General features: G+C 43.2%; 1 protein-coding gene across 2 annotated transcripts in view; it reads left to right on the plus strand.

Annotated features, from left to right (window-relative positions):
* LOC124995643 (guanine nucleotide exchange factor VAV3) overlaps nt 1–13791 on the plus strand; it is an 84496-nt gene that overhangs the window by 1977 nt on the left and 68728 nt on the right. For both annotated transcript variants that reach the window (XM_047568158.1, XM_047568159.1), the window contains exon 2: nt 13451–13567. In XM_047568158.1, coding sequence (XP_047424114.1) covers nt 13451–13567 — 117 coding nt within the window. The remainder of the gene's footprint in view (nt 1–13450; nt 13568–13791) is intronic.

Below are 13791 nucleotides of genomic sequence, written 5' to 3' on the forward strand. Positions count from 1 at the left end.
GCCCAGCTTGGCCTGGCCCAGACTGGGTTATTTATAGGCAGACTTTGTTTTATGCATGGCTGAATGGCTTACTCACACCGAGCCAGTGATGAGGATACATTCAGAGGCAAATTAGCATCAGCAGTAGTAGTTAGCAGTCCTATACATTTACAAAGTGTGTTTGTACTTGCGTATGTTGCAATATATATATTTTTTGGTGCTTTGGGTTTAATACCTATTTCTTGGCCTAATCAGTCATTGTGATTGTAACTGGTCATGGAAACCACTTATGTTGTGCATTTTCGTTAAATGTTAAATACCCAATAATGGTGAGCACTTTCACAACTGCTTCATCTGCTGTAAAATAAGTATTAAAATGTCCACTGATAAAGAAATGCTTCCCCTGGACAAAGTTTCCATGTATGCCAGTAGATCATGGCTCCCCCCACGAGCACATCGCTGAAAAGAAAAATCACAGAAAAATGGGAATTGTATCAGAACTCCCCCCTCTCCGTCTCCTCGAAGTTAAATTTACATAACTGAGGGTGGAGTTACTTCCCTTTCATCCTGCATAATTCATGAGAACCGTGGCAGCTACTTTGTCATTGGCCAATAATAACACATGGGACACCACTGCGGCCTCACCCGTGGGACCTACGAGGGTGGAAAGACAAAGGCAGTGAAAGGACAGGGCCACAAAGAGTCTGTCTGGCCTCCGCCGAGGCATCTCAGAGGACATAAAGGGACCTGGAGGCCTGGCTTGCCGCTGTGCCGGGGTTGGATGCGTAATTAAAGTACAATGCCTCAGTGGCTCTGGAGACTTTCACATGTGTGATCTTGGCATCGGGACGGGCTGCTTCTCTTTCTTGCAACATTAATTGTGTTTGGATGATTTGTATAGGCTAGTAAATGAGGCGGTGCTGTTGTTGAGGGCAACACAGAGCCAGGAAACTATTTGTATGAAAAGCTGTAAAATTATTCGGTGACATAGCTGGGATCTAGGGTCTTCTTACCGAGTGAGCGGAAGCTAATGGTTGATGCCCGTGCAATTAGCAAATATTGGATAACCGGAGAGTATTTGTGCAGGAAACTGCACAGTTTATGAGGTGCATGTTAAGTGTTTAGACAGACGGCTCTCTCCATCGTATTGTTTTCAAAGGGGATGATTTCGGTTCGGTTTCAAGGTCAGTTTTGTTCTCTTTGGCAGCAACTGGGGTGTTAAACATCAAATGAAGGTCTGTTTACTGGCATTTCAACAAAAAAGATCTTTGGACTTGTGCACTTGATTGTGCGACATTGACAAGATGATGATAGTACAAACTTTGGACGGACTACAGTCAATCTAGGATAAGAACCGTATTGTTCTTGATGATGCCTATGAAATGCATTCTGGGATACCTGGCTGTCTACGCGTGAAACCTTGAGATGCATCGTCAGTTACATAGGTGGGGCAAGAACACACAGATATTTGGACTATACTTGGTCAGGTGAGTAGTTGGAAGAGTCCTTGGGAGATGAGAAGAAGTACAGACCAGGTACGCCCATATCTTCCTGAGCATAGGTCTTCAATAGTGGGTCTGTGGAATAACTTAATATGAATGATAATAATAATGTATATTTATAAATAGAACTAGGCCGAGTTTAATATAGAACACATATAATGAGTTTGGGGGTTCTTGGCCTGAAAAAACTTTGAAGACCCCGTCCTAGAGATATAGGCAGTTACATTGTCAGCCACTTGACACTCAGACTTTCAAATAAGTTTTTACTTTGTTTGTCCAGACATATTAATTGGCCTTACAGACTCTACACGCAGATTCAGATCAATCCACATGAATGAACTGATCTGATATGTTTTCAAAGCGAATTGCATTTCCTTCATCCGTTCGTCGGAAGTCTCTCTAGCAATGCAAACCCGGTCGAGACTGCGCAGCGAGATTAGCCCACGTGTGAGGGGGATCCACGAATGTGACAGAAGCTGCAAATCTGAGACCATGATCAGGCCCCGAAAGCTGATTTTGAAAGTATGACGACAGAGGACAGCTGCATAAAAGCAGCGCCACATGCAGGATGTGCCACGCAGAGGAAATACCTCTAAATATAAATATTGTGTCTGAAACTATTTCTGAAATATCCCTAAATGCATCAAATGGATTCCCAAGAGATCGGTTGGATTCAGGAAAAGAGCAGATGCCCTAATAGTACTTGTAACTTTGTCTGAAGAGCGAGACTGTTGTGTTTGCAGCTGGAATGTTTCCACCGGCACCCAGTTTATCATCATATAATTCATTCATTACAGAGAAAAACGCCACATAATCAGTAGTTGGTGCTGCTCTCACTGACTGGAAATCAGGAGCTTAGCCTTAAGAGGAACTATGGATTGCTTGTCATGCCGCAACCAAGAGACTGTGCAGTCTTTCCATCCTTCTGTGAAACTTGTTGCGTTCTGCTGAAATAAACGCGTTTCCGACCCTTCGGGTGTGAATAGGCGGCAGGGCACTTGTGTAGTGGTATTGGTGTTCTCTTTCGCAATAATGCCACAAGAAAAGTGCTAAAAAACCACCTAGTGTGAAAGACAACACATTCGAAAACACACACGCAACTGCTTGAGCACCCAGAGCCATGTTTGCGCTGGGGTTTAAAGGCGCATAATCACCGAATTTGATAGAAATTAAAATCCATAACTCGTTAAGCAGGGCAGTCGCCTCGTTTTCCATGACACATCTGCTCAGAGCCTTTCACACAGATCAGCCGTGAGCCTCGACATGCACAGGAAATCAGGAAATGGAATAGAGGAAGGAAGTGAAACTAAGCATGCCCTCGATCAAGCTCAGACCAAAGCACCGAGATGTCAGAGACAGTGAAGAGAAAAGCCACCTCTCTATTCACACAGTGAGAAAAAAAAAAAACTAACCCACTTTGCCTTTCACATGGTCGTCTTCAATGATTTCTGAGGCCCGTTCTTCATTTATGGAAAGTGAAAGTGACAGAAAGACTGTGAGTTGGGTCTAATTTTAACAACCTTTAAGAAACACAAAGTTGTTCAGAGAAGCATACTGATACACAGAAACACTTCAGGTCCCTCCCCAAATACAGAGGATATGCCATGAAGACGTAACACTTTTATGAAATACTCATCAGTAAATGTGATACAAAATGACGTAATATTATTAAATTCCTCTCTTTTCCCCTGGTATATTTCAACAGGTTTTCAGGAGGTGCGCTGCCTCAAATGGCCTGAATTTGACTCCCGGGTCCCTCGGCAGGTGTATTACATTTGTACACATCGCACGCTTAGAGAACGCCATTCCATTATACATGGTACATATGTATATTTGATCAACTCAAACCCGAGGTTCTGTGATGAGAAGCGAAAGAAGAGAAAAGGCGACCTCACAAAGCAGCAGCGCTCCGTGCTGCAGGCTTCAAAGGCTCTGAGGCCGCTCTTCACTCCCGGAGCCGTTAGGCAGAGAGAGTGTGGGAGAATGAGAAACGCAGAGAGAGGAGGACGTCTTCATTTTCTTCTCTGGTGCTCGTACAATGAGGCAAGAAGGTTCAACAAACAGCCGATTGTTATTCTGTGTAAAACGAACTGTTATGAAAAGAAGAAAGTGCGCTAAATGTTGCATGAAAATGCTTTATTGATTTCCAGTGTAATTAAAGAGGCTTATTGTGGGATTGTCAGAGCAACTGAGACATAAGTTACTTGATAACAAGCCACAAAGACATAGATAAGCGAACCACCAAGAGCAATGCGTTAAAATTAGACTTGCCCATCTGATCGCACTCTGCTTCTCCACTGCCGCACTTTTGTGAATGTGAATGTTTACCTCATACCTTTGACAGCATACGTTATGGTAGTGTACTCTACTAATAAGGAAGTCCACTGAAGTTATTCGCATTGCCTACACTTTCTCCGCTAGTGGAAGTTTTTTTTTGAAATAGTTTGAAATAGTTACCAATTCTTTTTCATATTACGTGATAAAGCCATTACGGTACCGAGGTGATACCTGAAATCTTCCATTATCCTTTTTTTGTGGAGATAATAAGCTGGTGTTGAGTTTTATGCACTCTACAGCTACTTCACTTGATGCTGCATATAGGGATAAAGATGTCTGCGTATGATCTGAAAAAAGTTTGACCCTAGCCCCTCCCCTCAACCCATAGCACTCAAAGGCCCCCCACTAAAAAACATCCTGTTACGAGACACCACAGGACACCCTCAGAAGACCCATGTCCATTCTCTGATGAGTCACAACTGTTTTGGAGGCACATGGGAGACCTACACAATATTAGGAAGGCAGTCATAATGTTATGCCTGATTGGTGTATGCGTCTTCTCTGCTACACACAATTTGCATACTAGTATCGTGCATGCTACAGATTGCGGGCTCTTAGTATGCCAGTGTTCACACGCAGCTGAGTCCCAGGGTGACCGTCCCTGCCTTGCTGTAGCTCTGCTGCCCTCGTTGATTCATTCTGAGGGAAGGATTGCACCTGTCAGGGTGTTCCCACTGCGTCGCTGCAGCCATGCTTGCCATGTCGGTGCAAGGCTCCCCAGCTTCCTGTCTGCCATTCCAGCGCGGCGTCGGGCGGTCGCGCCAGTCCGTTCCACCGCGTCATCGTGATAATGCGCACGTTTGTGTGCAGCTTCATGTACAACAACGTCGACTCAGGTACTTGCAGGGATGTTGCGGCGCACTCGTGCACGCACACGTGCGCCGAGCGAGCTGACCTTTCTTTCCGTCACCAAGGTAACAAGCCTGAACCACAGCCAGCCAGTAAAGGCTGTGCTCCAGTGCACATTAAACTATAGGTAATGTATATGCTGATTTTATTAGGACATATTCAGCGGTGGAGAATGTTCTCACAATCAATATTTATTATGGTACTGAGTTTTGGCGTGGAGGCATCAGTTAATCACTGTTGAGTGCTCTGAAAGCTCTTAGAAAGTCAATACTATCTATTATATTTACTGGCAAACAATCACCATAATCATTATAGCTGACATTTTGTCGATGGGGCGTTCTCGCATCTGAGGACACCTTCCAAATACCGTACGTACAACATTCACAGATGATAACTGCCATTATGCCTTCTTTTTTTAACTTAACGTAAATGTCAAGATGCTGTCTGAAAGACTAACAGGGAGTAGTAGATGCATATCTAGATAATACTAACCTACAGTTCAGCCACAAACCATGGTCATAGCCAGCAGCGGTGTGTGTGCAGTCTTTTTCTGTCAAACCCATTGTAGTGGAAACCTGCAACCAGGAGAAGCGGGTAACACTGCTGTATGAAGCTCTGCAGAAAGCTAATGTTAAGACTGTCTAAAACAGTACTGGAAATGAACGAATGACTGAATATAGCTTTTGTGTACGTGGTCCATTTGTGTGTTGGTGTGTTGACATGGATAACACCTTCCCTCACCAGGAGACTATTGACCCCTTGTCTTTTCCAGAAGGGACAGTTCCAGTATGTGTAAGGCATCCTGTGCTGACTGAGTCAGGCTGGAAATGGTGAATGACTGTCATCTCTTGGAAATGGGATGGTCCTTAGTTATGTAATGAAGACTCGAATCGAAATAAAGACAGCACCTCATGTGTAGTAGATTAAGAACATTTATGACTGCGTACATGTAAATAACACGGCACATATAGCGGATGGCGACAAGGCATAGGGCCAAATAATAATAATAAAAAATGATCGGGTACAACATTAAAGCCAACCAACAGAAGAAGAAGAAGTAAACAGCATTGACCATCTCGTGATAATTCATTGTTCTGCTGGGAAACCATTGGACATGTACCACCCACCCAGACCAGACCAGACCAGACACTCCCACCACATAGCAATGACACTCCTTGATGGCAGCGGCCATCAACTCCTTAGACCCCTCCCCTCAACCCATAGGACCCAAAGGCCCCCACTAACAACATCCTGTTACCAAACACCACAGGACACCCTCAGAAGAGCCATGTCCACTCTCTGATGAGTCACAACGGTTTTGAAGGCACAAGGGAGACCTACACAAAATTAGGAAGTTGGTCATAATGTTATGCCTGTATGTTTTGGCAAGAAGATGCACAATTGTTCAGGGCGCTACACCTAAGATGTGTCCACAAATATCACGCTGACGTGTCAGGTGACTGATGTCAGTGGATGGACACCTACACAGGTCAGAGAGGTCTCACTCTTTCCATCCTTCTTTTGAGGCAGTCTACTGCTACGTGACCTGTTTTGCCAGAGCCAAGAGGTTTCATATCTCACACAGTAACACTAATTCAATTCCCCTATCTGGTGGGGGGATGGGATAGGCTTTGTGTATATGTGTGGGGTCACTGGGGTTAAAACCAGGATTTAATGGAAAATGGCTTCTGAGACACTTATTGGTGTTGTGGGGGAGGTACAAGGTTTCCCCTTATTGCCTCATTGTCACAACATAAAAGGAACAGAGAGGCATGGGGAGCGATGTGTTTAGCCTTTGTGTTGTGTAGATGCTGCGCCTGTAGTGTGGGCAAGGAAATATCCGGATGTTTTTTTTTTTTTTGTCAGCTTCAGTTCTTCCTGTCTTTGTTCGCTGTAAATGTCGGTGAAGCCGATGAATGAAATTGGTTGTTATTGACCATTATGTATGTTGATGTTGTCACTTTGTGAAGGTATCCTGTCGTGTTTCAGCGTGGACAGTGATCTCTTTTAAAATTGCGCTTCTGGACACAGAAGAAATGTGTATTTGCTAGAGCCTCTAGTCATCTGCAAACAAACAAACTGGGAGAGAGAACAAATTTTGGTGTTCTTGCAGAGTATGTAAGAAGCTTAATGTGCTATCACCATAGAAAGCTAATATTTAGGGCTGGACGGTATACTGGTTCATACCAAATACAGGTATTTTTTTTTTCATTATGATATGAAATTTTAGTACCAGCATACTGGTGTATTTGAAAGACACTGTTTCAGGCCAGATTATTTTCAGTGTAGCGCTTCTTAACATGCAAGACAGAAAGGTCCGAAAATTAAGCAGCAGAACAAGATGACCACGAAGACATGGAAGAAACAGAAATGTGTGGGATATTTTATTTATCTTTTTTTAAAAAAGCAACGTTGACCAAAAAAACATCTTTTGAAAGTATTGTTGGGCTAAAGTTGCAGTGCTAACACATGGCCATGCTATTTAACTTAAATTCAATATTTTTTCATCATGACAATAAAATAGTCCATCCTCTGTCAGTCTACCACCAAATGTTGTGAACCCCTGATTACTGTCAGAATTTAGAAAAATGCCGGTCATACAGCCCAGCCCTACTAATATTGCAAACTTAGCAAGCAATTTCCTATGTACACATGCAGAATTCTGGGCGTGGCATATCTTTAAATTGTGTTTTTGACCATCATACAGAAGAAACCCAATAACTGCTCTCCTTTGAGCACTGCTTTGGTCTCCACCTACTCGTGAGGAACGTATATTTTAGCAGCTATTCTCAGCAGCTTGTTACTTAACTTGAAGCAGCATGTACTGGATTTATCAGACCGTCTGTTTTTAAAACAGCTGGCTTCAGCATCTGGAGTTCAGCTTGATAAGAGACACATCAGGAAGGTCATGAAAGGCTGTGAAACCAAAACAATTAGCTGAGAGATGCTAAAACGCGAGCAGGGTGAAAATGCCGTGGGTTTGTCAGCAGGAATGGCCCTTTTCTCACGTAATTTGATTTCCTTTTGTTAATATAAAATGAGTTGTGAAGATTTAATTCCAATTCAATATTCTCATAATCCACAATTTCTTCACATTACTGAATGGGAGAATTCATACCTACGTAGCTACAGCATGTCCTGGATGCACAGACAACTTCCCTGCCAATCCTCTGCTCACATAAAGTGAGTGTTCACCAGTGAGCCACACTGCTGAAAAAAAAAGCAGTCACTTACCGGAATCGTGGTAAGATAAAGAGGTGATAAAGCAGTCATCACTAACTAGCAGGGCATATTCAGAGTCATGAGCGACTGGAAAAAGTGACCGGAAAGTCCATGTGCACCCATTGTGACTGTTTTTTCAGTCCCGTGCAGCTGTACACCAACACCCTGCACTCAGTTAAGAACACCTTTCAATGCATTACCACGGTCTATTGCTCGAATGAAAAGCTGTTGACCACTGCTTTGTGTCGACAATATTCTATGAAGATAAATAAGATGACCAGCGTCTGGCCTGGCTGCCCTCCTGTCTGGAGTGAGAGAGAGCAGTGTTTTTGCTAGTGTCAGCAGACCATCGCCTGCCTTCCAACCTCCCATTTCCTGGCTACACAGCTGACAAAAGCTCCGACATGACATGGATGTGACCTGACCGCTTGGCTCACAACTTAAGAGTCTCGAAAGATCTCCGCACATCAGGCGTGCGCATGACGTAATTCACACCGGAGGTTTGAACGTGATGGAGTCATTAGTACGCATTATGTCCCGCGCGTTTCATGGTTTCCCCTTTGTCATTTCCCCTTTACTCTCTCACGCTGCTTTTAGTGCACGTACGGGATACACAGGGAGCTTTTAACGACCAGATCTGATTCTTTCTTGGGCTTCGATTCCCTCTGCATTTGTCTTATTGTCATTAATTGAGGCCCAACGAGGTTTAAGCAGTGATATGGCCAAAACTGCATGTGGCTGTGCGTACATCATATGAGAGAGCAAGATTTCATTAAGCACCACAATACACACAGGGACCATAAACGGCTCCAGCTTGTTGCTATGGAGCTTTGACTTGTATGGAGGAATACATAAGCAGAAACCGAATACTTATTGTGGATCCAGAGCACGGTCAGGCTCGTATCAAAAACACAGTAGCGAGACAGCTTGTCTTACAAGATTTCTTTTATTTTTTGTGTGCCTCATATTCCACATGGATGGGCTCAGGAATGAAATGCACTGGTGGGATTTTAAACCCCCATACCATGTTTTTTTTTTTTTTTTTTTGTATAAACTATGCACTTTTATTCAGACCTTGTCAGTGTGTTCTTGGAGCTTCAGCATCAGACATTTCAGCCCAGTGTGTCCCTAATTCCTTATTCAACACGGTGAAGTGGCTTCTTGGTTTTCTTAAAATACAAGATTAGGTGCGCTAACATTATCGGTTGTGTCTGAATTGGATGCGGAATTGAATTGGATCACTTAGAGCCTGACTAGTTTTTCAGGCTGATCCTAAACTTGAAACACAAACAAGAACGTTCAGTAAGGACTGGCTGTGTCCCACACATGTACTACACTGTGTCCCCTACCCTTCATTACTTTACATACATCAGTCAACCACAACATTATGACCACTGACAGGAAAAGTAGATAACACAGACCATCCTGTGACAATACCATGTTCGGACCTGGCATTCAAGTGGATGCAATTTTGACATGAACCACTCCCCTAGACCAGAATAGGAATAGGCACCCCCACCCCATAGCAATGACACTCCTTGATGGCAACAGCCATTCCCAGCACTACATGAGTACAAGGTGTTGACCTGGCCTCCAAATTCACTAGATCCCAAACAGATAAAGTATCTGTGGGATGATCCACAGAGACCCCTTCCCTCAACCAACAGGACCCAAGGGCCCCCCAATAACAACATGGTGTTACCAGACTTTTACCAGAATGTCCCTTCACTGTTGAGTCACAACTGTTTTGGAGGTACAAGGAACTTTAAATTGTGAAATTGATCAAGGCCTAAGCCGCCGTTATTCAAGCTTCTTTCTGCAGTTAACATCTACCTCTTAGTAGCCCTATAGTTTTGTATTCATGCCTTCCCATGTTGCAATCGTGAGACCAAGATTTCCATTTAAAGGCAGCATAACTCTCACCAAGAAAGCCAAAGAAGGCATTTTCCCAAAATGTGAAAATATCGGTTCACTATTGAAAACCACTTAATTCAATCAACTTGGGGGTGATGTTCCCTCTTGAAGTTAAAGGCCAAGCATTTTCTGTATACTTGTGGTTGCAGCATGGGAAATGTTGTAACCACCGGCTCACAACTTCCATTTCGCCGTATGCTACAGATAGAGTAGAATTCGTAGTGTTCTCGATTGAATTTTAAAATATCATTCCTTATTTTTATCCAGAACAAAAAACATTTGACATGCGTTTAAATGTTAATTCATCAGAATGACTTTGTGCACGCGATGCATTCATGTTGTATCTGTGCATGTATAACAAAGTCATGCATTAGGCCACTCACTAAAACAGAAGAAAAGCAGCCAGCTGCGACGGTTAGCCGTTGCCTCATTCTGCTCCACACTTGTTAGTGCAATCCCCCCACCAATGTCTTCGGCTCAGTGCAGCTGAAACACTGTCTTTCATATGTGCTCTGTGAAGCTGCTTCCCTCTGATAATATTCTGAGGTCCTCCGGGACACTCCAGAGACTCCGGGCAGACAAGATGTGCTTGTCTGATAAAAGAAAGTGATGTGTACAAGTGTAAACATTCAATATTATTCACCCATTGCTGGCTTTCTGCTTTACTCTTATCTGGAGCTCGCTGGCTGGGGGGGCTTTTCTCCCTCTTGTGAACCCATCTGTAAAGCCTAATTCAATTGGAGTGGGGAGGCATTTTATATTTGATGCATGGGCATGCGCTGGGCAGGCATGTCAGTTTTTGTTCCCCGCCATAAGGGCAAAGGTGTGCCATGCATAACAGCGAAAAGAGAAAAAGAAAAAAATCGGTCCACTTTGCCCTCATTTCCTGAGCTCTGTTTTCTGAAATCAAGCAAATCGTCAAATGTAATTATAGTCAAATGTATGAGCACGGACTTCACATATTAGCAATACAGCAAAGCTTGTGCTCTGGTTACGAAACAGGAAATGGCTAATGAAATCCATTTCCCTTTTAACCTGTTACCCAAGACGAAAAAGAAGAAGGCGATGGTGACAAGTCATAGTGATATGGAAGCATATCTCTGGAGAGGATTTGAAATAGATTAGATACCAGCAGTAAGTGTCATTGTCATTCTGAGTTTTGGAAGGAAATAAAAAAATACATTTTGTTTTTTTTGTGGTCTTTCTGGAATTTTTCTGACACATCGTGCTGATGGCCTTTCAAATGCCTGTTTGTTGCATCTTTAACTGCACTTACTCCCACTCAACAATACAACAATACAACAGGACAGTGTACCCACTTGTCTGTGACTAAAATACTCCGCTACACAAATGCACAAGCCACAACCGTACAGCTGGTCTTGCACAGTGAGTCTGTGGAGGCTATGACGACTTGTTAGAGATGTCGAGAGATCAGTATCTGCGCCAGTCCAGACATTTTTTTTTTTTTTTTTTTTTTAATGACTGCGTTGGTATTGGGCTTCAGCTAAGCCTGGTCTTTTGCAGTTATTTATTTTAAGTCTGGCATAAACCAAAACCACATCCTTGTACCGTCAAAGTGTCTTATTCCTCTTCGTTGCCTTGCCTCAAACCTGCCAAAAAGAACAAAGAAGTAGAAGAAGAGGAACCACTATCCTATGACATAACCTGTCTGCTGTGTTGAAGTACTTTTCTCTTGAAAATGAAGTCAGGCAGACAGTAATTTATAAATTATGGATATTATGGATGTTTGGTGTGACAATACTGCTATCTTTATTTGTCACCAAAAAAACAAAACAATGCTGAGTATACTCAGGCTGCACTGAAACAGTGAAAACAGTGAGTTTAATGGAAGAAAATATTTTTCTCCAATACAGTGTCAAGTAGAAAAATATTCCAGTGAGGGTCTTGGCCTTAGACCAGTCCGTAGAACACTAGTTTTCTGAAGCTGAGGCATGAGCTGCTGTCTCCTGAGTTTTGACAGCCCATTTATTGGACTTAATACAGTTACACAGTGATCTAGGGGTCTTTATGTATCTACAAGGTGGACATTTAGTATATTTAAGATTGGATCAGGACTCAGATCGTCTGATACTGGATAATAAAAGGTTGGTATTTGATTGAGGAGCAAAAAAACTTGATCGGGACATCTCTACTTGTTGATTTTGTAACCTGTATACCAGAATAGACATGCTCACAGTTCTACTTCCTTGTCGTTTTGCAGTGTGTGACTGATAGATTGAAATAGCAGCCACTCCGGACAGACACCCTGGGTAAAAAAAAGAAAAAAACAAGAAGCAAAGTTAGGGTGTGACATGAACACATTTACAATGCATTTAGAGATGAGGTCATCGGTAAAACCCAGTTCCACTACTGTGGCCAAACGTTATGCGGCCAAACAGACTATTTTCTTCTATCAGAGTCATTTACACGAAGCCAAGCAGTACTGAGAACCATGTTGGCTAACTGCAGCATGTTGGCTAACTACAGCATGTTGACACCTTCCCTTTCACAGGTCAGTGTTAACCACCTCAGAAAACTTTTGTAAAACTTCCGGCCCCGTTGATGTTTTCTGCTATGTGTGTGTGTGTTTATATATATATATTAAATTTTAACCAGTAGTTTCTGGACTGAGCCACATTAGGACATGAGGAGGAGAATTAAGTTGCAGATGAAGCAAAAAACATCCTCAGTATATGACCTTGTTCGTTAGTAGAGTTATTGATTTGTTTGATTTCATGTCTCAAGGTGCTGCCTCAGCCTTAATAAAGGTCAAAGTGTATGAAAATTAGCTTCCCTGGTCTTTTTGTTTTCATTTTACCGTGGTGTACATTACCCTTCTTTATTATAGCTAACTACTGCGGGTAGTACATTCACTGTGTAATAACAATATATATTTTACTTGCACCTGTTATTTTATGTCAACCAGCAGCTGATGGAGGTAATTCAGTCAAATTCGCTATCAGTCAAACTTGACGTCCTACTTTATCAGTAGCATTAAATGAGCCTTTATCTCTGCTCTGAAGAATTATCCTTTTCTAATTACACACCAGCCCCCTGCCCTGTTTCAACAGGAAACGCATCACATTAATGAAACAAGATGCCCTCATGGCGCTCATAAACACTGATTCATCCATCTTTTAGAGCTGTGGTTCTACAGCGTGTCCTCGGTTGCCGGAGTGAAACCTCGCAGGCAGAGCAGAAAAGCATCAGCATCTGAATCCTTTGAGTGGTGTCAGCAGTGGCCCACATGAAGCCATTTGAAAATGAAAATGAAATATGATTACGGTTCATATCCTTACCCGTGGGCGGCACAGTGGAAAGAAGGTTCCGGGTTCGAGCCCAGGTCAACTGGGGCCTCTCAGTGTGCCTGCGTGGGTTTTCACTGGTACTCCAGTTCCCACCGTCCAAAGACGTGCTTGTTGGGTTCATTGGTGATTCTAAAATGACTGTAGGTGTTAGTATGACTGGTTGTCTGTGTTAGCCTTGTGATAGACTGGCGACCTGACAGCTGGGATAGGCTCCAGCCCCCCAAGCAGTTATAGAAGATGAGACCGGGAACGAGCTCCTTGTCTGCGTTTGTGATACCGATTGTATGTTTCCATGGCGGCTCGCTCACTCATGAACATTTTCTGTCTTTCCCAACACAGTTCCTGTGCTTGAAGAACATCAGGACGTTCCTGATGGCGTGCAGCGAGGTATTCGGGATGAAGAAAAGCGAGCTGTTCGAAGCCTTCGACCTCTTTGACGTCAGGGATTTCGGAAAGGTAAGGCAGACGGAGATGGAGGCTTTTTTTGGTAACGACAGCCTGCATCCACCCTCGCTGTGCATGCCAGCTGTCCCCGAAGAGTGCGCTGAATTAGTCAAATGTGCTTTTGTGCCCACTCTTCCCTTTGTGTGGAGCTTATGGAACTTAGAGCACTTTATCCATTATAAATATTTTTGTGTCCATTTCAGTGAAGATTTACACAAGCCTGACTGGTATTGATA

This window comes from Mugil cephalus, chromosome 18, assembly GCF_022458985.1.
Source record: "Mugil cephalus isolate CIBA_MC_2020 chromosome 18, CIBA_Mcephalus_1.1, whole genome shotgun sequence".
NCBI lineage: Eukaryota > Metazoa > Chordata > Actinopteri > Mugiliformes > Mugilidae > Mugil > Mugil cephalus.